General features: G+C 37.2%; 4 protein-coding genes across 14 annotated transcripts; 1 reads left to right on the top strand and 3 right to left on the bottom strand.

Moving 5' to 3' along the window:
* Positions 1-1,533: 1,533 nt before the first annotated feature.
* Positions 1,534-9,449, bottom strand: LOC111781250 (casein kinase 1-like protein HD16). Of its 5 annotated transcripts, none has more exons than XM_023661737.1 (18): positions 9,199-9,449; positions 9,036-9,087; positions 7,885-8,324; positions 7,484-7,609; positions 7,322-7,395; positions 7,143-7,212; positions 7,006-7,061; positions 6,832-6,903; positions 6,394-6,488; positions 6,198-6,264; positions 5,986-6,115; positions 5,682-5,900; positions 5,394-5,524; positions 4,973-5,147; positions 4,765-4,855; positions 3,063-3,220; positions 2,747-2,935; positions 1,534-1,829 (listed from the first exon to the last, which is right to left on the bottom strand). In XM_023661737.1, the coding sequence occupies exons 3-18, from the start codon at positions 8,296-8,298 to the stop codon at positions 1,770-1,772; spliced, it is 2,127 nt and encodes a 708-aa protein (XP_023517505.1). In that variant the 5' UTR covers positions 8,299-8,324; positions 9,036-9,087; positions 9,199-9,449; the 3' UTR covers positions 1,534-1,769. The 5 variants fall into 5 exon arrangements, with proteins under 5 accessions (XP_023517505.1, XP_023517503.1, XP_023517502.1 ...); XM_023661735.1 differs by having other exon boundaries at positions 7,885-8,321; XM_023661734.1 differs by having other exon boundaries at positions 7,885-8,321; positions 9,036-9,449.
* Positions 9,450-10,080: 631 nt separating this feature from the next.
* On the bottom strand, positions 10,081-11,684 carry LOC111781251. 6 transcript variants are annotated; one of them, XM_023661743.1, is made up of 3 exons: positions 11,434-11,684; positions 11,271-11,322; positions 10,081-10,559 (listed from the first exon to the last, which is right to left on the bottom strand). In XM_023661743.1, exon 3 carries the CDS (start codon positions 10,531-10,533, stop codon positions 10,096-10,098), a length of 438 nt encoding a protein of 145 aa, XP_023517511.1. In that variant the 5' UTR covers positions 10,534-10,559; positions 11,271-11,322; positions 11,434-11,684; the 3' UTR covers positions 10,081-10,095. The 6 variants fall into 6 exon arrangements, with proteins under 6 accessions (XP_023517511.1, XP_023517508.1, XP_023517510.1 ...); XM_023661740.1 differs by having other exon boundaries at positions 10,081-10,556; XM_023661742.1 differs by having other exon boundaries at positions 11,271-11,684.
* A 7,500-nt stretch (positions 11,685-19,184) lies between these two features.
* Positions 19,185-22,637, top strand: LOC111781486 (protein NDH-DEPENDENT CYCLIC ELECTRON FLOW 5). Its single transcript, XM_023662107.1, has 3 exons — positions 19,185-19,766; positions 20,796-21,242; positions 22,311-22,637. The coding sequence occupies exons 1-3, from the start codon at positions 19,266-19,268 to the stop codon at positions 22,503-22,505; spliced, it is 1,143 nt and encodes a 380-aa protein (XP_023517875.1). The 5' UTR covers positions 19,185-19,265; the 3' UTR covers positions 22,506-22,637.
* Positions 22,638-22,723: 86 nt separating this feature from the next.
* On the bottom strand, positions 22,724-25,302 carry LOC111781484 (protein SINE1-like). Of its 2 annotated transcripts, XM_023662106.1 has the most exons (3): positions 25,153-25,302; positions 23,561-24,905; positions 22,724-23,447 (listed from the first exon to the last, which is right to left on the bottom strand). In XM_023662106.1, exons 1-3 carry the CDS (start codon positions 25,176-25,178, stop codon positions 22,935-22,937), a joined length of 1,884 nt encoding a protein of 627 aa, XP_023517874.1. In that variant the 5' UTR covers positions 25,179-25,302; the 3' UTR covers positions 22,724-22,934. The 2 variants fall into 2 exon arrangements, with proteins under 2 accessions (XP_023517874.1, XP_023517873.1); XM_023662105.1 differs by lacking the exon at positions 25,153-25,302 and having other exon boundaries at positions 23,561-25,144.
* Positions 25,303-26,141: the final 839 nt, after the last annotated feature.

Below are 26,141 nucleotides of genomic sequence, written 5' to 3'. Positions count from 1 at the left end.
CAAATCATTTGTAACGATTATAAAGTAGGTCGCATTAATAGTGTTACCAAGATAAAATTTCCAACCTTATAGATAAAATTTCCAACCTTATTCATATGTTATAGATCATTTAGGCACTCCCCTCTTCATGACCTTATTACGCCCTTGCTTTTACTTAAAAACATTTTAAAAAAGACATGAATATTGAAAATACTCAATTACAAACTGTTTCATTAGGGTTAGATGCATACAATTACATGAAACTAATGGGCGTACAATTCATTTGAAATTGGGCAACTCCCATGTACATGCGGATGACTGTTGTCACGAGGCCCTCTCACAAAGGAGTAGTACAACTCCTGATGTTTGTTTCCGCTAAAGAGGTTATGTCATACATATGGGTAGTGGTTCTACTCACCTTTGGAAATTAGGGTTGTTACAAATGGTATCAAAGCCAGATACCGAGCGGTGTGCTAGCGAGGACACTAGGCCACTAAATGGGGGGGGGGAGGATTGTGAGATCTCACTTCGGTTGGAGAGGGGAACAAAGCATTCTTTATAAAGGTGTGGAAACTTCTTCCTAGCAAACGCGTTTTAAAACTGTGAAGCTGACAACGATACGTAACGAGCCAAAGCGAACAATATCTACTAGCGGTGGGTTTGGGGTATTACACCCGCACGCATAGATAGGTAATTGCCTCGGCCACACCACATAACCCAAATTAGTTTTCATGCACAAATTGAGTAAATTACTACAATTTTCATTCACAGAGTTAGGTAATTGTCTTATGTTCTAGATAATTTCATGCATACAGCTAGGATTGTCTTACATTCACACGTACAAAAAGTTCCATAATACTTAAAATTACCTTTCACGAGTATGCATAATATCACAACAAATTACAAATCATATCACATAAATCAATCGATTTATGCATATCTAATAGTCAGAAAAGCATGCATTTGATGCGTGATCATCCAATGACTAAGGGTAAATGAGCTAAGAAATAAAAACCAAAGCATCATATAAGGCAAACGGTCTAAAATCATTAATTGTTGATAGAGTTGCTCGTTGACCGAAATCGAGTCATGCACTATACAAACTGGCTATCGGATCGTGATCGTCTTCGTGGTTCTACAGGACAAGTTGGGTTGGGCAGCGATATGTGGACCTAGGGTGAAGGACTAGCTAGTGTGCTCGAAACATTGTTGTGGGATGGGTTGATGTCAACCCGACTCGACTTTTTGGGTTTTTTCTTCCATGTAAATCCAACGACCGTATGGCTTCTTCAACAATCAATTCCAAACACTCCACGGTATCAGATTAACCTCAAAGTTTATTCTATAAACCATTTAAAACTGTTTCTATCAAATACTGGAGATAAAAGTATCGTTCTTGAAACGTTAGAGACTAAAGAGACATCAATTTTCAAAAATTGAAATATTTTTACGAGATAAACTAAAACATATAAACATTTAAAAATGGCTACTCCTCTTCGGCGGCCCTTCGTCGCTTCCGACTAAGCTGCGAGTTCATATGAGCAAAATATAGGATAGAAGAAAGAGAAGAAGCCCATTTTTTGAATGGAAGTTTTGAAGCCTTCCTACCATTACAAGTTAAACTAATGTAATGCAGCATTGCATTTTCAAATCCCAAAGATTTCTCCTCATGGCCTTCCCCTTTCCCCTCTCCCAAATCCCATAAAAACTCTCTCACCTTCCTACCTTCTGCTGCTGGGGCACATACCCAAAATATACATACAAATTACACTGTCCATCAATCATAATAATTAGCAAACCATTCGCCCGTGACATATCGACGCAATATAGAGATTCTTCGACCACTTATCCTGCAAAACAACGTACAGCACAAAAGCACAAACCGACCAACCATCACTACTAACTCAATAAAATTCAGCAGATACCACAAAATTGCTTTGAATGAATCATGTATGAATGAGGTAAGCCATTTTGTGTTCGGGTTTTTATCGATGTTGTGGAAGAGTATGTTCGTATGATCAATAAAAGTTCAATGCACGAAACTGAAGGTTTGAGAATAACAAAGGCAGGAAAAGGCTAGTCAGTCAGTTTCCTATCCTGCTACACACAATCTAAGTGTTAGATTTTCACCTATGTCTTTCCCTAATCATGGGCCACGAAGTCAAAGTCGATTTTGTGCTCGTCAAAAAAATTGAGAGATCACTCACGGTGCATCAGTAATCACTTCATCCACCCATTTGCAATGACGAAGAAACTCATATCGTTCACCTTCAGCATAGACTCGAACTAGGCAGTCCCCATCGGCTGATCAGATTTCAAATAGTTTTGAGACCCGTTGACAGTGGTGGTAGAATCACCGAGCTTCACCTCTGCCATTCAAATTACCCTACGACCTCCTTTTCTCTTTTACTTTTATTCTTTCGCTTCAGGTTATATTTTCGTTGATGTTATGCATGAATATTTCGTTTTGGGTAAGCATTTTCCATTTTCATAGGATCAATAATAGTTCGACACACGAAACTCAAGGTTCAAAAATATCGAAGGTAGGATAAGCCTAGTCAATATCCTAGTTCTACTATAAAACGTCTAGGTGGTTATGCATGAGTATTTAGTTTCGGGTAAGCATTTTCCATTTTCATATGATCAATAATAGTTTGATGCACAAAACTCAAGGTTCAAGAATATCAAAGGTAGGATAAGCCTAGTCAATTTCCTAGTCCTGCTATTATAAAACGTCTAGCTGTTAGATAAATTAAATTATCCGTACCTTCACATGCGTGCTGGGAAATGCAGACGTACGGAGAGTTTCTTGAGTTTCATCCATCAATTTGCGTTTCGGTATGCTTAATATGAATGCAGCCTGATCTGCAGTTGCTGCCATGCATGTTATCCTGTAACCACTTTCCCATCTGCGGTGAATACCTTCACTTGGGTACAAAAAATCAAGCTCCACGACCTTGAGTGTCGGTTTCATACAGAACAAGAAGAATGAAAGAAAAAATTTCAGAAGACAAAAACAGATGATTGTATCAAAAGCAAAAGTAACAAAAACCAACAGTTCACAAATTAGTGGGAGCTGATACCTGATCAGAAAAGCCAGCATTCCTAGACATAACCACGCCCCAGCGACTTCCAGCAGTAGTCATGGAGGTGACATGGAATCCTTCTTTCCATTTCTTATTTATCCACTTGAAAGGAAAAGATTCACCAACTTTGTATGATTGCTGAGTATAAGGTGTTCCTGCAAGATTATGCTCAAACTAAATAAGAAAACAAGATTATACACGTCTATTATTGGATCGTAAAATGAACAATCAAGAACCAAGCAATAAAATCAAATTTAAGTTCAAATCATGAACAATCTGATGACAGCTATATTATCTTTAATTAGAAAAGAAGACTAGCACCACTCGAAGAAAAACCCAAAAGAACTTGAACAACATGGAGAAATCAATGAGATCCCACATTGGTTGAAGAGGGGAACGAAACATTTCTTATAAGGGTGTGAAAACCTCTCTAACAAACACGTTTTAAAACCTTGAGGGGAAGCCCAGAAGGGAAAGCTTAAAGAGGACAATATTTGTTAGCGATGGGCTTGGGCTATTACAAATGGTATGAGAGTCAGACACTAGAAAGAGTGTTAGCGAGGACATTGGGCTCTCGAGGGGGGTGGATTGTGAGATCCAACATTGGTTGGAGAGGGAAACGAAACATTCCTTATACGGGTCTGGAAACATCTCCTTTTAAAACCTTAAGAGAAAGTCCAAAAGGAAAAGCCCAAAGAGGACAATATCTGCTAGTGATGGGCTTGGGCTGTTACAAATGGTATGAAAGTCAGACACCAGGTGGAGTGCTAGCAAGGACGCTGGTCTCCCGATGGGAGTGGATTGTGAGATCCCACATTGGTTGGAGAAGGGAACAAAACATTCCTTATAAAGATGTGGAAACCTCTCCCTAACAAACACGTTTTAAAACCTTGAGGGAAAGCCCAGAAGGGAAAGCCCAAAGAGGACAATATCTACTAACAGTGGGCTTGGGCTGTTACAAATGGTATGAGAGTCATACACCAGGCGGAGTGCCAGCAAGGATGTTGGGCTCCCAAAGGGGTGGATTGTGAGATCTCACAATGGTTGGAGAGGGGAACGAAACATTCGTTATGAGAGAGTGAAAACCTCTCCCTAATAGACGCGTTTTAAAACCTTGAGGGGAAGTTCAGAAGGAAAAGCCCAAAGAGGACCATATCAACTAAATATGTGGAATGAGGAACTATTGCTTAGAATGAGTAGCCAACACAATGAAAAGACAAGCAAGGAGAGCTCAAGTATTTTCTCTAGAATTGGTAACTCCCATCATGCTCAGCATGAGGATGATAAGAGCGTGGCTGCTAGATAAAGTAGGCAAGTTTTCCACTAGAGACCCTTCTCGATAAACCTAGAAGTAGAAGAGGAGAAGCAGTCGAAAAGCCCATATTTGTTTTATTTTTGGTAAGAACTCAAGCTTTCTTGGAGATAAACGAAAGAATGTACAAGAACATACAAAAGTAAGCCCACAAAAGAATTCCTCGACTAATTACGAGAATAAATTTCAATCCAAAATCCGACAACCCAGTTAAAAAATTGTCATAAAAGATATAAAGTATTCTTGTGGGCAGTCAGTCATCCTCCAAAGTATGGTTCAAATCCAGAATCAAGTGAAAAATGAACATGTAAACTGATTACGCAGCGATTCCATGTATCACTACATCAAAATTAAAATGCTAAAACTTGAGAGAGCCAAGCCACTGACCTTTTGACATAACAACCAGGGAACTACCATTAGCTGCTCCAGCGATCGAACTAATATAAAAATTCTTTTCCCATTGCTCCATAATCCAATCCTGACAAGAATCCGATTTGATGAAGATGATTTAACACAGCAAAATTAAATGGAAACACTATAAGATACTAATAGTTATCAAAAAATAAATAAATAAAGCTCTGTGATGTAAAGTAACCTTGTGAAGGAACACAGATGACAACTTGTAAACCTGGGAAGAGAAACCTGTTCCAGCATCCATGATTAGGGCCCAGAGATTTGTTGCAGAGGCCACAGAGCTTATAAGCAATCCATTTTCGTTGCCCTTTTCTATGTGTTGGTGCATCCTCGAGTCGGCCACATTGTAGTGGTACCTACAAGTCCAACAACTTCCTTAGTATAATGAATAAACACATTGTATCTTTTCTCTATTGTTCTCTTGAAGAACAAATTAAGCACAGCTTGGCTGTTCAAAAGTCAAAACACTATACCACTGAGATAAATTCCTAAAAGATTTAGCAGATATGAAAGAGAGTGATAATTAAGCTATAACATAACAGCTCAAGGCCATGAATCATTGAATATAACCAGTGGGCAGTGAGTAAGGAAATCGAATGCACCTTTGCTTCATGGGCCTACGAGCATTATAAACCGAAACCCATTGTGTAGCGGGACTACCTAACCTCACTTTCTTCTTTGGCTGCTCGTCTTCTTCCAAATTTATAAGCAGCCGACCACGCTTTTGCCCGACCTAGTTATAGCAAAGAAACCATATAAAATGAGGACGTCACTTTGCTACAAATTAAATTCAAACTTTAGTAGAAACCAAAACATAAATGTGCAAACATTGGTGAAAAGAAATAGAAAACGAAGATCGGGTGGGAAGAAAATAGAAAAAGATAGGTCACCTTTAATGCTCCATCAATTTGTATTGGCCTCAGTGGTATACATGGATCAATCAGGCCTTCAAAAAAGGATATTAGTTTTGAATAATTTGGCTCCTCATCAAACTTCATATTTATTACAGCGTCAAGAAATTGCTTGAATGGTGCTGGGCAAAAGCAGCACATCAACTCTGGAGAAGTGGCCATCTTTTTCTTACAGACAAGAAAACTCTTGTTATCACCCTGCATTCATTGTTCCAAAAATTTGTTAGTCACTGAACTAAAAGAAGATTAAAATATTTGAAACGAGCGTGGAAAGCTGATCAACCTGATATCCTTGCCAAGGTAATCTTCCTTTTATAAGGAATATCAATGTGTAAGCCAATGATTCAAGATCATCTCTACGACTTCCGGTTCTACCTAAATGAGCATGTACACTTGCATACCTTATTGTCCCCCTGGTGGAAAAGATGTATATTTAAACATCGAACATATCAATATTTTAAGAAATTATATATGGAAGTGAAAAGACCCACAAACCTGAAAATATCAGGCCTTTGGTCATATTCAACGTGTTGACCACTAGCTACATCTTTCCATTTAGAAGCTGAACCAAATATGATCATAGAACAAATAATAAAATAGATTCAATAATCAAGTAGTGAACTCTTAGGTCGACGACAAGAGACTCCAACTGGGAAAATAGGTTGATGCTATGGTATTGACGAGAGCATACCTAAACCAAGATCGATAAGATACAGTTTTTTCTCATCTGCTGTCCCTGCTTGACCTAGTAAAAAGTTCTCTGGCTTCACATCTCCATGCACGAACCTTTATTTACAAGAGGATGGATAGAAGTTTTGTAAGATAGAAATAGGGGTTTAAACAAGAATGAGCGTTCGGGGCTTCGTTGGGATTAAATTGCATTTGTGGCTTTCCTTTGGAGCTCTTAGTCCAAAGAATTCTATAATTTACTCAACCTACACGACTACATCCAAATGATTTGTTTTTCAATCGAGCTATGCTTGGGTTGACATTTTTCTATAATCTCTTGGAAGCCTTTTTTTTCTTCCAGTTTTTTCTTATTTGAATATTTCAATCTATTATCAAAAACAATTTTTTCAATGTATTAAAGAAAATGTTGAAGTAAAGACATGGAGTTAAGGGGACCTACCCCTTCAAATGGAGTTTCTCAAGAATTGATATTGCCTCCACTGCAATGCAAGCTACCATACTTGGAGACATCCTATTGAAAATGCCAAGAATTAAGAAGGTTGAACAATAGGCCAAATCTGCATGAACACGTGACACGAGAATGTGTTGAAGACAAAAATGTTATTTGACTTACGATTGCCCAAGAGTATTCCAGACATCCCATAAGCTTGGTCCTAGCATGTCCATGACCTTGTGTCCAGTTAACATATGTCAGACATAAATAAATTTGAAAACTGAACAGTTAAGGAGCGTTCTAGTTACAAGCCTCACCAGAATGTAGAAATCGCCTTGACGACCCTTGTAGTGAACCCAAGGAATTCCGTAGCATCCATTTAGAGTACTTTAGAAGACAAGACACGAGGAAGCCCATGGACGTTCAGATAACGTAATAAGTATTGTTAGCATAATTCTTACGCTATGAAAAAACTTATCCAATAACTCTTCCTTACCTATACACTTGCCATTCATAAGGGGGGCCATAGCTGCAACCTTTACTGTTGTGATGCTCAAACTTCAGAGCAACCTGTAATTACATTCTATTAAGGAAATGTGCTTTCACACGATCTATTCGTCAAATTCTTTGCAATGAGGATTAATGTAGCAAGTCATACCTCAATTGCATCAGGACCTGTCTGATCAGTTCCACCGCTGACTCTTCTACCAACAAAGACTTGGCCAAAACCACCCTTGCCAAGTTTCTTTTCTACCTTATACACAGGAGAATTGCCCACTTGTACCTGCAGACGTTATGCACAACAAAGTAGTCAAATACTTGAATAGCCGAACCATATTCAGATTTTGTTTTGATCAAAGAAAGCCAAAAAAAAATGAGAACCATGGTGATGGAAGCTTTAGACTTGGGAGAACTTTGAATTTGATAGAATAATAAGCAAGAAAGAGGTCAAAATTGTTAATGTAACTGACAGCAGCCTCGACGTCAATGTAAATGAATGTTCTTAGAAAGACATACGACAACAAATGCACGAGGTCATAAGAAGACAAGGGATAATACCCTATCAGGAACAGAGGATGTGTCTGCTTCCTCTTCTACTCCCATTACTTTATCTGCACTTCCACCCTCTTTGGCCATATCTTTGTTTGCAACAGCCTCAACTCGATTGAAAACAGGCTCCGCTGCACCAAGGGCACCAGCTTCAGGAAGAACCTCACAAAGCTCAGGATCTAAGTCTATCAATCTGATTCCACGTCCTCTCCGGGTAGCCGTTGGTCTAGCAGGAATCACCACAGAGGGACCTTTGGCTACAGCCGGAGCATTACCACCTCTTCCTCTTCCACCACCAACCCTTCTTCTGGTTCTATTAGGGGCAGGCACTGCCAAATTTTCTCCTTGATCAAGTGGTTGTGTACAAGGCTGAAGATCATCAAGCCGTCTCAATCTCCTGGCTCCACTTCGCAACTCAGGCATTGTCACCCCATACACATCACATCCTGCTTTAAGTAGCCGAAAAATCGAAGTTATATCCCAAAAGTTTCAAATCCAATAACATTGAAAAACATTAACAACACAGAGTTAGACATAAAAACAAACTTGTTGCACACAAAACTCCATAACCATCGAAGATATTCAGATTTCGTGACTGATGACATAAATTTCAGAAAAAAAAAAATGTCTAACAAAACAAGAACAAAGAGGAAGAAACTTTCTTCTTTGACGATAAACACGTATGTACATATCAAGCAAAGAAGAAAAAACCACATAATGAACAGAAAAAACACCAGAAACTGAAGAAAAATACATTGGAGAGCAAATAAAGTTACAAAGTTTTGTTCATTTAGATACCAAGGAGTAAAAACAAAATGTACCCAGAAAAGATTGCTTGATTCCCTTGCAAAATCAACACACAGGTCCTTACGATTTCTTCATCCTTAATAAGAACATAAATCATAAACAACGTACGACAAGAAAAAAAAACAATAACCCAAATCATACCAAAAATCGGAACAAGAGTGAAAAATTCAAAGAAAAAAAGTTTAATCGTCATAAATGAAAACCGAACGCACAAGAAATCATCGAAACCAAACTACGATCATCGACAGGCAAACATAAAAAACCAAAAGCAGTAATGATCCGATTGCGATGAAAGTAACAAAAACGGACAAATAGGTCGGAAAAAAACCTAAAAAATCAGAGAAAAAACTTACAGATAGATCAGGCAACAGCGAAACTAATGATCGATGATGAACAAAACTGGATCTGATGAACGATTAAGACAAAAAAAAAAAAAAAAAAAAAAAAAGGGGGATGATGGAGGGTTTGATGTCGAGTGGGTGAAAGGAAGGAGTCCGGCAGGAACACAAAACTTACTTTTTGATTGTCGCTGTGTATTTTAGAGTTGTGGGGTTGGAATCAAAGATAAGCTCTGGACATGGAAAACGCTGTAAGAAATCTATCTCGCTTGCCTAATCTTTGTTAAATTTTTGTTAATATTTATCTGTTGATGATTGAGATTTTCAAGATTTTGTTCTTCTTCTGTTCTTTCTTGTTCTAATTTGTTCAAATCGTAAAATTTTTTTGGAGAAAAAATGAATTTTAGAGATGAAAAAAAAAAAATGTGAGATTGTGAATGAAGATGATGATGCTTACCTTTATATATGATTTCTTTTTGTTTTGCCATTTCCATCCTCTCTCTCTCTCCTCTTTCTCTCTCTTCAATATTGTAATTTTTTCATTTTTTTTAAAGCTTAGTCCTTCAACTTTTGTGTATTTTCACTTTGAAGTCCTTCAACTTTTGTGTATTTACACTTTGAAGTCCTTCAATTTTTGTGTATTTTCACTTTGAAGTCCTTTAGCTTTTGCCCCTACTTTTCCTATTTTGGTTCTTTTTTAACGTTGTAGTTTTAGTTTTCATTGGATTCTTATATTTACCCTCTATTAGGTAAACTTAAAGGACTAAATTCGAACGCTCTTTGAGACCCGATGATTTCACAATGTACCCTTTCGTTCGGCCTTTTTTCGGTGTGTGAATAAGGTCTCTTAGGATGTATGGCCGTTCTGGGCGGGTTGCAATAAGTCGTTGGTCGAATGTTTGAACCAATCGCAATTCATCGCCATCTTGTCCGCTTTCAATTGATNGGGAGAACTTTGAATTTGATAGAATAATAAGCAAGAAAGAGGTCAAAATTGTTAATGTAACTGACAGCAGCCTCGACGTCAATGTAAATGAATGTTCTTAGAAAGACATACGACAACAAATGCACGAGGTCATAAGAAGACAAGGGATAATACCCTATCAGGAACAGAGGATGTGTCTGCTTCCTCTTCTACTCCCATTACTTTATCTGCACTTCCACCCTCTTTGGCCATATCTTTGTTTGCAACAGCCTCAACTCGATTGAAAACAGGCTCCGCTGCACCAAGGGCACCAGCTTCAGGAAGAACCTCACAAAGCTCAGGATCTAAGTCTATCAATCTGATTCCACGTCCTCTCCGGGTAGCCGTTGGTCTAGCAGGAATCACCACAGAGGGACCTTTGGCTACAGCCGGAGCATTACCACCTCTTCCTCTTCCACCACCAACCCTTCTTCTGGTTCTATTAGGGGCAGGCACTGCCAAATTTTCTCCTTGATCAAGTGGTTGTGTACAAGGCTGAAGATCATCAAGCCGTCTCAATCTCCTGGCTCCACTTCGCAACTCAGGCATTGTCACCCCATACACATCACATCCTGCTTTAAGTAGCCGAAAAATCGAAGTTATATCCCAAAAGTTTCAAATCCAATAACATTGAAAAACATTAACAACACAGAGTTAGACATAAAAACAAACTTGTTGCACACAAAACTCCATAACCATCGAAGATATTCAGATTTCGTGACTGATGACATAAATTTCAGAAAAAAAAAAATGTCTAACAAAACAAGAACAAAGAGGAAGAAACTTTCTTCTTTGACGATAAACACGTATGTACATATCAAGCAAAGAAGAAAAAACCACATAATGAACAGAAAAAACACCAGAAACTGAAGAAAAATACATTGGAGAGCAAATAAAGTTACAAAGTTTTGTTCATTTAGATACCAAGGAGTAAAAACAAAATGTACCCAGAAAAGATTGCTTGATTCCCTTGCAAAATCAACACACAGGTCCTTACGATTTCTTCATCCTTAATAAGAACATAAATCATAAACAACGTACGACAAGAAAAAAAAACAATAACCCAAATCATACCAAAAATCGGAACAAGAGTGAAAAATTCAAAGAAAAAAAGTTTAATCGTCATAAATGAAAACCGAACGCACAAGAAATCATCGAAACCAAACTACGATCATCGACAGGCAAACATAAAAAACCAAAAGCAGTAATGATCCGATTGCGATGAAAGTAACAAAAACGGACAAATAGGTCGGAAAAAAACCTAAAAAATCAGAGAAAAAACTTACAGATAGATCAGGCAACAGCGAAACTAATGATCGATGATGAACAAAACTGGATCTGATGAACGATTAAGACAAAAAAAAAAAAAAAAAAAAAAAAAGGGGGATGATGGAGGGTTTGATGTCGAGTGGGTGAAAGGAAGGAGTCCGGCAGGAACACAAAACTTACTTTTTGATTGTCGCTGTGTATTTTAGAGTTGTGGGGTTGGAATCAAAGATAAGCTCTGGACATGGAAAACGCTGTAAGAAATCTATCTCGCTTGCCTAATCTTTGTTAAATTTTTGTTAATATTTATCTGTTGATGATTGAGATTTTCAAGATTTTGTTCTTCTTCTGTTCTTTCTTGTTCTAATTTGTTCAAATCGTAAAATTTTTTTGGAGAAAAAATGAATTTTAGAGATGAAAAAAAAAAAATGTGAGATTGTGAATGAAGATGATGATGCTTACCTTTATATATGATTTCTTTTTGTTTTGCCATTTCCATCCTCTCTCTCTCTCCTCTTTCTCTCTCTTCAATATTGTAATTTTTTCATTTTTTTTAAAGCTTAGTCCTTCAACTTTTGTGTATTTTCACTTTGAAGTCCTTCAACTTTTGTGTATTTACACTTTGAAGTCCTTCAATTTTTGTGTATTTTCACTTTGAAGTCCTTTAGCTTTTGCCCCTACTTTTCCTATTTTGGTTCTTTTTTAACGTTGTAGTTTTAGTTTTCATTGGATTCTTATATTTACCCTCTATTAGGTAAACTTAAAGGACTAAATTCGAACGCTCTTTGAGACCCGATGATTTCACAATGTACCCTTTCGTTCGGCCTTTTTTCGGTGTGTGAATAAGGTCTCTTAGGATGTATGGCCGTTCTGGGCGGGTTGCAATAAGTCGTTGGTCGAATGTTTGAACCAATCGCAATTCATCGCCATCTTGTCCGCTTTCAATTGATGACGGGCTATTAAATAAGTGTTTACCTAAGTCCCTGTGTTGGGGCTCGGTGTCACAATCGCAGCAACAAGTGAGTTAAGCCTATTTGTTCTTGCGTCGCCTACGGCCAAGCGATGTATGCTCGAGCCTTTGGCCCCGGTTCAAGAAGAAAGTTTTAGAAAACGGAGGCAGAGAGATGTATCGACGGGTTGCAATAAGTCGTTGGTCGAATGTTTGGACCAATCGCAATTCATCGCCATCTTGTCCGCTTTCAATTGATGACGGGNCAGGCACTGCCAAATTTTCTCCTTGATCAAGTGGTTGTGTACAAGGCTGAAGATCATCAAGCCGTCTCAATCTCCTGGCTCCACTTCGCAACTCAGGCATTGTCACCCCATACACATCACATCCTGCTTTAAGTAGCCGAAAAATCGAAGTTATATCCCAAAAGTTTCAAATCCAATAACATTGAAAAACATTAACAACACAGAGTTAGACATAAAAACAAACTTGTTGCACACAAAACTCCATAACCATCGAAGATATTCAGATTTCGTGACTGATGACATAAATTTCAGAAAAAAAAAAANATGACGGGCTATTAAATAAGTGTTTACCTAAGTCCCTGTGTTGGGGCTCGGTGTCACAATCGCAGCAACAAGTGAGTTAAGCCTATTTGTTCTTGCGTCGGCTACAGCCAAGCGACGTATGCTCGAGCCTNAACTTTCTTCTTTGACGATAAACACGTATGTACATATCAAGCAAAGAAGAAAAAACCACATAATGAACAGAAAAAACACCAGAAACTGAAGAAAAATACATTGGAGAGCAAATAAAGTTACAAAGTTTTGTTCATTTAGATACCAAGGAGTAAAAACAAAATGTACCCAGAAAAGATTGCTTGATTCCCTTGNTTTGACCCCGATTCAAGAAGAAAGTTTTAGAAAACGGGGGTAGAGAGATTTCGAAAAAGAGTTTTGAAAGCAAGATTTGAGAANTGCAAAATCAACACACAGGTCCTTACGATTTCTTCATCCTTAATAAGAACATAAATCATAAACAACGTACGACAAGAAAAAAAAACAATAACCCAAATCATACCAAAAATCGGAACAAGAGTGAAAAATTCAAAGAAAAAAAGTTTAATCGTCATAAATGAAAACCGAACGCACAAGAAATCATCGAAACCAAACTACGATCATCGACAGGCAAACATAAAAAACCAAAAGCAGTAATGATCCGATTGCGATGAAAGTAACAAAAACGGACAAATAGGTCGGAAAAAAACCTAAAAAATCAGAGAAAAAACTTACAGATAGATCAGGCAACAGCGAAACTAATGATCGATGATGAACAAAACTGGATCTGATGAACGATTAAGACAAAAAAAAAAAAAAAAAAAAAAAAAAGGGGGATGATGGAGGGTTTGATGTCGAGTGGGTGAAAGGAAGGAGTCCGGCAGGAACACAAAACTTACTTTTTGATTGTCGCTGTGTATTTTAGAGTTGTGGGGTTGGAATCAAAGATAAGCTCTGGACATGGAAAACGCTGTAAGAAATCTATCTCGCTTGCCTAATCTTTGTTAAATTTTTGTTAATATTTATCTGTTGATGATTGAGATTTTCAAGATTTTGTTCTTCTTCTGTTCTTTCTTGTTCTAATTTGTTCAAATCGTAAAATTTTTTTGGAGAAAAAATGAATTTTAGAGATGAAAAAAAAAAAATGTGAGATTGTGAATGAAGATGATGATGCTTACCTTTATATATGATTTCTTTTTGTTTTGCCATTTCCATCCTCTCTCTCTCTCCTCTTTCTCTCTCTTCAATATTGTAATTTTTTCATTTTTTTTAAAGCTTAGTCCTTCAACTTTTGTGTATTTTCACTTTGAAGTCCTTCAACTTTTGTGTATTTACACTTTGAAGTCCTTCAATTTTTGTGTATTTTCACTTTGAAGTCCTTTAGCTTTTGCCCCTACTTTTCCTATTTTGGTTCTTTTTTAACGTTGTAGTTTTAGTTTTCATTGGATTCTTATATTTACCCTCTATTAGGTAAACTTAAAGGACTAAATTCGAACGCTCTTTGAGACCCGATGATTTCACAATGTACCCTTTCGTTCGGCCTTTTTTCGGTGTGTGAATAAGGTCTCTTAGGATGTATGGCCGTTCTGGGCGGGTTGCAATAAGTCGTTGGTCGAATGTTTGAACCAATCGCAATTCATCGCCATCTTGTCCGCTTTCAATTGATGACGGGCTATTAAATAAGTGTTTACCTAAGTCCCTGTGTTGGGGCTCGGTGTCACAATCGCAGCAACAAGTGAGTTAAGCCTATTTGTTCTTGCGTCGCCTACGGCCAAGCGATGTATGCTCGAGCCTTTGGCCCCGGTTCAAGAAGAAAGTTTTAGAAAACGGAGGCAGAGAGATGTATCGACGGGTTGCAATAAGTCGTTGGTCGAATGTTTGGACCAATCGCAATTCATCGCCATCTTGTCCGCTTTCAATTGATGACGGGCTATTAAATAAGTGTTTACCTAAGTCCCTGTGTTGGGGCTCGGTGTTACAATCGCAGCAACAAGTGAGTTAAGCCTATTTGTTCTTGCGTCGCCTACGGCCAAGCGATGTATGCTCGAGCCTTTGGCCCCGGTTCAAGAAGAAAGTTTTAGAAAACGGAGGCAGAGAGATGTATCGACGGGTTGCAATAAGTCGTTGGTCGAATGTTTGGACCAATCGCAATTCATCGCCATCTTGTCCGCTTTCAATTGATGACGGGCTATTAAATAAGTGTTTACCTAAGTCCCTGTGTTGGGGCTCGGTGTTACAATCGCAGCAACAAGTGAGTTAAGCCTATTTGTTCTTGCGTCGGCTACAGCCAAGCGACGTATGCTCGAGCCTTTGACCCCGATTCAAGAAGAAAGTTTTAGAAAACGGGGGTAGAGAGATTTCGAAAAAGAGTTTTGAAAGCAAGATTTGAGAAATTGGAAATGGTGTTATATGTGAATGTAAGCAAAAGACAACAACAAGGGTTTACTGCATATAACTATCGGGTAGGAAGGAGTTGACAACTAGTCATATCCCCCTATAGTACATTTTGGGCATTTTAACTCTTGCAAGTGTATACACGATTTTGGTGAACGGTCATACACCCTCATACTGACCCAATATGGAATGGTAAAGACCTATTGAAAGCATGTAAAAGGGGTTTGGAACGGGCATGCAAACATGGACAACACATCCTAGACAAGCAAGACCGAGATATCTGTCATGCGGCCATTGNTGATGGAGGGTTTGATGTCGAGTGGGTGAAAGGAAGGAGTCCGGCAGGAACACAAAACTTACTTTTTGATTGTCGCTGTGTATTTTAGAGTTGTGGGGTTGGAATCAAAGATAAGCTCTGGACATGGAAAACGCTGTAAGAAATCTATCTCGCTTGCCTAATCTTTGTTAAATTTTTGTTAATATTTATCTGTTGATGATTGAGATTTTCAAGATTTTGTTCTTCTTCTGTTCTTTCTTGTTCTAATTTGTTCAAATCGTAAAATTTTTTTGGAGAAAAAATGAATTTTAGAGATGAAAAAAAAAAAATGTGAGATTGTGAATGAAGATGATGATGCTTACCTTTATATATGATTTCTTTTTGTTTTGCCATTTCCATCCTCTCTCTCTCTCCTCTTTCTCTCTCTTCAATATTGTAATTTTTTCATTTTTTTTAAAGCTTAGTCCTTCAACTTTTGTGTATTTTCACTTTGAAGTCCTTCAACTTTTGTGTATTTACACTTTGAAGTCCTTCAATTTTTGTGTATTTTCACTTTGAAGTCCTTTAGCTTTTGCCCCTACTTTTCCTATTTTGGTTCTTTTTTAACGTTGTAGTTTTAGTTTTCATTGGATTCTTATATTTACCCTCTATTAGGTAAACTTAAAGGACTAAATTCGAACGCTCTTTGAGACCCGATGATTTCACAATGTACCCTTTCGTTCGGCCTTTTTTCGGTGTGTGAATAAGGTCTCTTAGGATGTATGGCCGTTCTGGGCGGGTTGCAATAAGTCGTTGGTCGAATGTTTGAACCAATCGCAATTCATCGCCATCTTGTCCGCTTTCAATTGATGACGGGCTATTAAATAAGTGTTTACCTAAGTCCCTGTGTTGGGGCTCGGTGTCACAATCGCAGCAACAAGTGAGTTAAGCCTATTTGTTCTTGCGTCGCCTACGGCCAAGCGATGTATGCTCGAGCCTTTGGCCCCGGTTCAAGAAGAAAGTTTTAGAAAACGGAGGCAGAGAGATGTATCGACGGGTTGCAATAAGTCGTTGGTCGAATGTTTGGACCAATCGCAATTCATCGCCATCTTGTCCGCTTTCAATTGATGACGGGCTATTAAATAAGTGTTTACCTAAGTCCCTGTGTTGGGGCTCGGTGTTACAATCGCAGCAACAAGTGAGTTAAGCCTATTTGTTCTTGCGTCGGCTACAGCCAAGCGACGTATGCTCGAGCCTTTGACCCCGATTCAAGAAGAAAGTTTTAGAAAACGGGGGTAGAGAGATTTCGAAAAAGAGTTTTGAAAGCAAGATTTGAGAAATTGGAAATGGTGTTATATGTGAATGTAAGCAAAAGACAACAACAAGGGTTTACTGCATATAACTATCGGGTAGGAAGGAGTTGACAACTAGTCATATCCCCCTATAGTACATTTTGGGCATTTTAACTCTTGCAAGTGTATACACGATTTTGGTGAACGGTCATACACCCTCATACTGACCCAATATGGAATGGTAAAGACCTATTGAAAGCATGTAAAAGGGGTTTGGAACGGGCATGCAAACATGGACAACACATCCTAGACAAGCAAGACCGAGATATCTGTCATGCGGCCATTGACAACACGCCTTGGACATACATGACCGTGACACTCGGCTCTCGAACTGTACGTGAGTTGCCTCGTATGGTTAGTCAAGCTTCAATCACTAGGTCATTTCAGTTTTATTTTGTCCTCAGCAATGCCCAAAAACTCTCATGCCTTTCTTAATTGGACCAACCCAACCGGTGATTTCCGGCAGGTCTTTCTTACAATTATGCCACACAGCCCATTTGAGCAATTTGTCATTCTCTCACTGATTCTTATGAATATAGACAACTTTTAGGTATACACATGAACTAACTTGAAACATTTGGTTGATCAAATTGATAACCCAAATGACTCGAACAAAGTTCACAACCGAACTCTCTATTTTCATTTTGGGTTAGGTTGGATCACAGTGTTGTTCTTTCTTTTAATTATTGTTTTAAAAAAACACATGTTATATTAATAACTAAAATCTCATATATAACTTAAATATTAAACATTTGCTTATTATAATGCATCACTAGTATCTATTACAAACGACAAAGATGTTTAATTTTCGTAACTGGCAAAAACAAGTAAGACCCTGAGGTTGTGAACCCTACTTCCGACCAAATTTTCAATCCAATTCAAACTCGAATTCTTGCCACAAAAGAGTTGTGTTTAACAATTAACGGGAAGGTTGGATCAGGTTGAAACATTTTGTTGACCTAACTCAACGGTTCAAATTATATTTGTTTTCAATTCAAACAATCCTTTTTAAACGTGAAACCAACTCAACTCAATCATATTTTTGTTCGGCTGGTTTGAGTTGTTCAAATTATTTATTCAAAATTTTTATAATAAAAGTAAATATTTTTATTTATTTTCAATTTTTTATTTAAGATTTATACCTTAGTTTTAATATATATTTTTAAAAATACCCTATAAATAGTTTTTTAAAAATAGTATCTTGTTGGACAATAAATAACCAAAACATAATTATGAAATAAAATAAAATTAATTAATATATATATATACCACATAAGAATATATATTTTTTAAATTAACAATAAATATAGTTGTCAACTTATCCATATACAGTAAGTCATTATTGTCTTTTGGTTACATTCTCATATAACACTACTTTCAAAACTCTCTTTCAAAATCTCTCTGTCCGGTTTTCTAAAACTTTCTTTTTGAATATAGGTCGGAGCCTCGAGAATACATCGTTTAGCCGTAGGCGACGTAAGAACGAATAGGCTTAACTCACTTGTTGCTGGGGAAGTGAATATCGCACAATCGCAAGTCCGTTGCCGTTAAGTGCGATTGTGACAAGTAGGTTTCAAAATAACCAATAAATATAGATAGCAAGTAAAAATGCTTTTAAAAAAAATTAATAATAAATTCGAATTTGTTTGATTCAATTCGATAAAATAATCTATAATGGTGAAATATTTTATATTTTAATTAGATAAATAAAGTAATGTTTCTTTTAGAATTTATAAATTATTTAAAATGTTGGTAAATTAAATATCAAAATAGACAGCTGGAGCCATTATTATATTGTATATTATTAAAGAGAGTTTCATTGTTGAAATTAAATGACTAATAAACTCTTCGTTTGGTGGAAAATAAATTAAAGTTTAAATATTATTTCATTTTTAACAAATTAATACTCTTATTAGTTAAGTTAGGTTTCTATTTAAAAAAAAAAAAAAAATTAAAGGCATTTTTTTATTCTGAAAAATAAAATTAGATTTATTTGTTATTTCAATATATATATTTTTATCTTATTTTATTTTAAATTTAATATATATTGAAATTGAGTTTCAAATATTAATTAAATATTTGAAAATAAATAAATAAATATTGTACGAACAAATATTTTATTTTTATTAAAAATAAATGATTGAATAAATTAAAATAACACAACCTAAGAATTTATGATTAGATGGGATCTGTTCGTTATTTAATCTGAATTATTTGGGTTAAAAAAATTTACGAGTTAATCCGAATTATTTGAGTTAAAAAAATTAACTATATTTAAAAATTTATAATTTAAATATATATATATATATATATATATATATATAATATAGTTATATTTAATTTATTTTTTAAAATTTATAAATATCTTTTAAAAAATCATATAAATTGAAAAATGGAAATTCAAAACGAAAGAACAACCAGTCCATTAAAATCCTCACTTTATCCACTTCACTTCATCCCAAAGTCGAGAGAACCGTCGCAGCCGCCGCCGACGGCGATCGACCGCCATGAGCGTAGCTCCAAAGCTTCTCTATCCAGCCGCCGGCGTTCTCTACAAGCGTCCGTCCACGCGTCGCCGCTTCGTCTATCAATGCCTTAATCGATCCACCGGAAGCCGCCGCAGCAGAGGAAGAGGATTCCAACTTCCTAGAGTGGCTTCAGTTCCTTATCAACCGATCAACGTTGATTATTTGGAGGAAGAATTCAACGGGCTAGGGCATGGAGTGAGATTCGAAGGAATCGGCGATGAATGCGCGGCGAAATTGCGATTGGAAAATGGAGGTTCTGCGATTGTAATGTTCCCGAGCGGATTGATTACCTCATACAAATCGCCGATGTGGCATGGAGGATCGCTGGAATTACTTCACTCTTCGGTTTGTGAGGACGAGAACGGCGATGTCGTTGTTCGAGGAGGCGTATCCCTAGCCCTAGACTGCGGGAGTATTCGATTAGATGATGTTTGTTGGACTCTTCATGATGTTAAAGGAAATCCTCGCGAATCGATTCAGGTTTGAGAAAGTATACTCGTTTTCGCATTCACAACGTTTCTCAATTGGTTTAAATTTCTACTTACCTCTGTTTTGTTATCCATCTTGTATTTAATATGTCTAAGTCTAATAGGTAGAAATGGTTGAAGTCAAATAAGCTCGTAATAGTTCTCCTTGCTAGTTGATATTGTCTGCTCTAACTCGTTACGTAGTCTCACGTTTTTACAATGCCTCTACTAGGAAGAGGTTTCCACACCCTTATAAAAAAAATGTTTAGTTCCTCTCTCAGTCGATATGATCTCACAATCCACCCTCATTGGGGCCCGGACCTACACATCGTCCGGTGTCTGGCTCTGATACCATTTGTAACAGCTCAAATCCCACCACTAATAGATATTGTCTGCTTTGACCTGTTACGTATCGTCGTCGGCCTCACAGTTTTATAACATGTCTACTACTGAGAGGTTTTTATACCCCTGTAAAGAATGCTTTGTTCCCCTCTCAATTGATGTGAGATCTCATAATCCACCCCCTTAGGGCCCAGCTTCCTTGTTGATACACTGCCCGGTGTCTGGCTCTGATACCATTTGTAACAACTCAATTCTATGCAGATATTGTCCACTTTGACCCGTTATGTATTGCCGTCAACCTCATAGTTTTAAAACGCGTCTGTTGGGGGAGAGGTTTCCACACTCAGAATGTTTCATTCCCCTCTTCAACCAATGTGGGATAAACACCAGGTGGTGTGCCAGCGAGGACGCTGGCACTCAAGGGGGTGGATTATGAGATCCCACATCGGTTGGAGAGGGGGAACGAAACATTCCTTATAAGAGTGTGGAAACCTCTTCCTAACAGACGCGTTTTAAAACTGTGAGGCTGGCGGTAATACGTAACGGGCCAAAACGGACAATATCTGTTAGCATGAGGCTCAACTTGTTTTGTTCACCTAGTAGTGTCGATTCGAGAAATTTCTAATTTACAACAAGTTCTCGAGTAAAATACACTTTTGATCCTTCGAATTCAAACCAAGTTTGTATTTGATTCGAGCAGGTTGAGCTGATAAGCGGAGCTGCAGAGGGGAAGGTAGAGCTGAAATACATAGTGACACTAGGAGAAGACATGTTAAGATCAGAGCTAATAGTGTCCAACAACGAACAAACCGCCATCCAATTGAAGGGCAGTGTGTTGAGCCATTTGACAGTGAGCACACCTGAGGCAACCTACGCCATTGGGTTGGAAGGGTCAGACTTCTACAGCAGAGCACCATGTTCATCGAGCTATTCCATTGTCCCTCCAGATTATGGGCAGGGGAGCGGCTCTGGTTTGGGTCGAACATTGAACGGAATTCTTTCTGGTTGGGGTAAAAGCAAAGAGAAAGAAAGCGAAGAGGAGGTTGAGGGAGAAGAAGGCGAGGAGACTGATAATTACAAGCAATTAACGGAGGAAATGAGTCGGATCTATACCAGTGCACCCAGGAACTTCACGATCATAGACAGGGTAAGAATCATTCTTTTCGTATAATCTTTTATGGATTAAATCTCGATACTATTTTAGTCTCAGTGTTATAAGTTTTCGTCCCTATTTTTACTTTTCAAAATTATATTTTGGTCCCTAAACTTTTAAAAGTTACTATTTTAGTGTTCTTATTTACAAAATTATAGAACGATCTTGTAACCTTTCAAGAAATAGAAAAAAAAAATGAAAAAAAATATAGGGACCAAATTAGAAAATGAAAAAAATACCGGGACCAAATTAGATTTTTTAAAAGTGTGAGACTAAAGTGGACAAAAGTTGAAGATAGAGGAACTAAAATTTATGAAAATAATAAAAATTTAAAGTTTATAGAGTAGGTAGGGCAAATCAATAAAAATACTCTTAACCTTTATATATATATATATATTTTAAGGTTTTAATAATACATTTAATTCTTTTTTATATTTTATTTTAAAAATATCCTTAAACTTTGAATAGAGTCTAAGATATTATTTAACTTTTTAAAAAAATTAAAAAAAAATACCCAAAAATCTAAAAGTAGTATTAACAGTATTTATCTTTATAAAAAAAGTTTAATTTTTTTTTACCATCAATATTTTAATAAAACCAGTCTTTTGACACCTCATAGATTATCTCTTACCTTTTAATATTACTTTTAAAATTTTATGAATATTTTTAAAACATAATACTAGCCTTAAAATATTTTTGAATTTTTAAAAAGTTTAAAGGTATAAAAGTATTTTTTTTTTATTATTATTTAAGATTAAGGACATATTTTTAACCATTTAAGGGTATTATTAAAATTTTGGAAAGTGTAGGGTATCTTTTTTGTTAAGACAAAAGGCAAAAAAAAAGTTGTCTATCTAAACTTTATATCTCAAACTTTTTAAATGTTGATCTTAATTCTTTAACTTCGGGTAGTTGAACGGATATTTTGATCTCCAAATTTCGAAAAAAACTTATCCATTTTGATTTTAACAAACAAATATAGTTTCAAATTCAGTATTAATGTAGTTTCTCAAGCACCTATGACTGGTTTGAACCAAATTTTGTTGTTTTGGGATGAAGCAGGGAAGGAGAAACTCAGTGGTTGTGGGGAGAGATGGGTTTGATGAACTTTACATGTTCAGTCCTGGATCAAATCATGTGTACTATGGGGAATATTCTTTCATATGTGTTGGTCACTCAGCCATGCTCAAACCAATACTCTTACAGCCTCATCAAGTATGGAGAGGATCTCAGTCTTTGTTCAATCCAAATCTCTAATTCTTCCCTTCCCATCCCTGTAAACTCCATAAGGTTTCATTCAAAACGTTCAGGAGAGTTGATATGTAAACATTGTCAACAACTTCCCGAGTTAAATGAATGGTAACAATCTTACCGTTTCTAATATTATCAGTTGACATGTCAGTTTCTCCTTCATTTTAGTGAAAAGAACTTAGCTCGGGGTACTTTTAGAAATATGGTTCTCGAAGTGTAAGAGCTAAATGAAATATATCCAGACCCAAAATTCATATCCGGGTCAAGAACTTCATTGACCACGAAATGAAATGCTACATTCTATATGCTTTCGATTCTAGATTCATTCTATATTGCTTTTCTCCTACTTAGAACAGATCAATAAGCTCAGGAGAAGAACTTACAAGCTACAACAACCAGTTTAAGCCTAATTCAGATGAGACAAACAGAAGAACATTATGTTGGTACAAGATAGGTACCTTGATCCTGCTCGTTGATCCAGAGCAATGAAGTGAATATTGTGAAGAGCAAAAATGAGAAGCCACAGACCAGTTTCAAAGCAGTCTTCTTATATGCCATCTCAATGCCTGAGTATTGAGTTTTGATCTTGCTATGTTGAGCCACCACCACTGGCATAGCTTGGACAGGAACACCACCAGTTGAAGAGACTGATTCAGAACCACCTGGTGATTGTTCGTCATTGTCATTGTCATTGTCATTGTCGTTGTTGTTGTCGTTGTCTGAGCTGCTGTCGTCTTTGCTAAGTTTCTGATCATCTGGGGACCCATTTTGATTATGACATGATCTTGGACTCCACTCCAGATTGCCTAATGACAAACTCCTTTGCCTCCATTTGCAGCTTTTGCTAGCATAGTCCGAGTTTGCGTCGTTTAGATCTTGAAGAGAGTGGACGAGCTTCCGAGGAGTTTTGAAGATCATATCTTCGACGTTTATGCAGTTACGAGACCTCTGAGGTATAAGAAAGGAAAGATAGATATCAGCTAATGAATGTTCACAGAACTAAACTAGAATTTGTCCTAAGATTATTGACATGAATCAGGCAGTTTGCTGTCAGAACTTACAACAGGGCTGGTTGTAGTGCTTCTTGATAGTCTGTGTCTAGGAGGACTCATTTGAAAGAACCCTGCAAAGTCATCTGCATATTCTTCACCATGATGGTCAAATTTATGACTTTCAGAGTGCAGAGACAATGTGTCGGAGACGTCGGTTCCACGAGCGATATCCGAGAACAACGACAGGCCATCCTTGAGGGATATATCAACCCCACCATTCTCATATCTCCAAAGTTTACGGTTCATACTCCTACGGTCAAATCCAGAATTCAGAGAAGCTTGTTTAGACGAAAAGGGCGATCCATCAAGCGACCCGTAATCAAAGAATGAATCATGAGTTTGGGATTCTGGAGACTCGGACGAGGGCGTTCGGCTTCCACCATTCCTCCATGGACTTCTCCTGCGGTCAATGAAGTTCGATCCAGTAACCGAGCTTGGTGATTTGCCCATTTTAGACCCTTCATCCGCTGCTATTCTCCTTGCTGTTTGCAGGGTTTCAAAAGCTGCACCTTTGACATAAGCCATTTGATCAGATTGGCAATTCTCCATCTCCTCAGTTATAGTCTGCAGCTCAGAAAATATACTCCAAGGATCTAAGCACTTCATCAAGAAATTAATCATTTGAATGGAGGACAATCTTTTCTGAGAATTCTTCTCCACCATCCCAGATTTCAATATTCGCAGCCCGGCCTGTAGCAACAATCTAGCATACGGTTCGACAATCCGAGGATTCCGCTTAGCTAGTGTCATAACAAGCCCCATGTGCGAATTGGTTTGAGTAAACTTCTCCTCCAGAGCTCCAGCCACATTCTGGCACACCTTATTAACCATCTCGTCGGAAGCGAACCGCCAATTATCCGAATCGACCAGAGCCTTCAAGCAGAGGGCGGCCCCAGCAGTGAGGCTCTCTTGAGAACCCAACAAAGATTCAGAAAGTGGATTACAAAGAGAATGAATAACATAAGTCTTCTTATCATCAGGAGTGGTTGGATCAATCCCATATCTAGCAATGGCTGGTACAACTTTAGAACAGGCCTGTTGAAGAGGGAAAGAGCCAGCACTTGAAGCCAAAGTTTTGATAATAGAAGTCATAATCCGATCGATCTGCGGCACGATATTAACGCCATGAACACGAGCAAGAACTTCATAGAGGGAAATAGTACACTCCCCAGTTAATGCACCAGTTTCTTTATTCTCAGAAACTTGAGCAAGAAAAACAGGAATAGCCTTGGAATCCAATTCCTTCACATAAGTCTTCAATGCTTTCATTGCCGTTCTGCGACTATCAGCATCTTTATCAAGATTAGCAAGCTCTCTCCTTAGCATTGGACTAAAACTTTTGCCCACAAAAGACCTGACAGAAATAGAAATCAACACGAGAAACAGATCCAACATCGAGATTCAGTCAGGACTTTTATCAAACAGCTGATGGGCACTCTCAACAAAACACAAAATCAGTACAGAACAGTTGAAGAAACAGAAATCCAAGGCAAACTTGAACTGGGATTTGGGTTTTGAGCAAAAGGGTATCTGGAAAAAGCAGCAAATCAAAGGAACAATCGAGACAGAAAGAGATATATATATATATATACATATAATACCTGTGAGCTTCTGGGGTTGCTTTCATGGCGTAGAGATTGAATGTCTGAGCAGAGATGGAAGAAGATGGCGTTGAATCTGGGAGGATTAAGGGGAGGAAGAGGAAGAAGAAGAAGAAGAAGAAGAAGAAGAAGAAGAAGAAGAAGAAGAAGAAGAAGAAGAGAGAAGGATTTAGGGCTTTTGATGGGTTTGAATTCTGAAGGGGATGTTTTTGATAAGGGGGGAAGGCTTTCCTTTTCCGGGGATTTGGATTTGGGCAGCGCCTCGGCTACCATGAATTCAAATTTCTTTCTTGAAATTCCACCGCTATCCCTTCTTCTGTGGGTCCCGCCTCTCATAAACTTTCTGTATGGACCATAATGCCCCTTCCAAATAAGAACAAATTCGCTTTAAATTTTGCTCCTTGAATTAATTTATCTGAGTAGAAATTTTGATAATTTTTTGTTTCATCTTTTTAAAAAAAATTATGATTAATTAATAACATTTTTGTATTACAAGAGGAAGGAAATTAAAATTCTATTTTTTTTAAGTATTCGTTTTATACTAGATTTGATCATTTTAATATAGGATACCGTTATTTTATGCATTTATTTTATGCATAATTATTTAACTTGAATTTGAGTTTTTTTGAAAGAGAAGAAAAAAAATACATCTCTAACAATTGGTTACCATCTTAAAATATATTCAATTGTAATTTTATTCTAATTGATAACTCTATTAATTTTAGAGCGTTTAATTAAAAAAAAAAAATTCTCTATTTGTCGTCTACCTCTTTAATTTTAACAATGAGTAATTGTACCGAACTAGAGATCCGTCGTCGTTTGTAGTATATTACTATGATCCAATTTGATAAAACTATAAAATTGTGATGTTCAAATTAATAAATAGACTGTTTTTTAAAAAAATTAATGTAATTTTGTCCACTTTTATTCATCGTTTAGAGTGAACAAATTAAATGAGAATCTCAATTATATATTATGAGAATATAATT

Source organism: Cucurbita pepo, chromosome LG19, assembly GCF_002806865.2.
Source record: "Cucurbita pepo subsp. pepo cultivar mu-cu-16 chromosome LG19, ASM280686v2, whole genome shotgun sequence".
Taxonomy (NCBI): Eukaryota; Viridiplantae; Streptophyta; class Magnoliopsida; order Cucurbitales; family Cucurbitaceae; genus Cucurbita; species Cucurbita pepo.
This window is presented reverse-complemented; position numbering and strand designations above follow the sequence as displayed.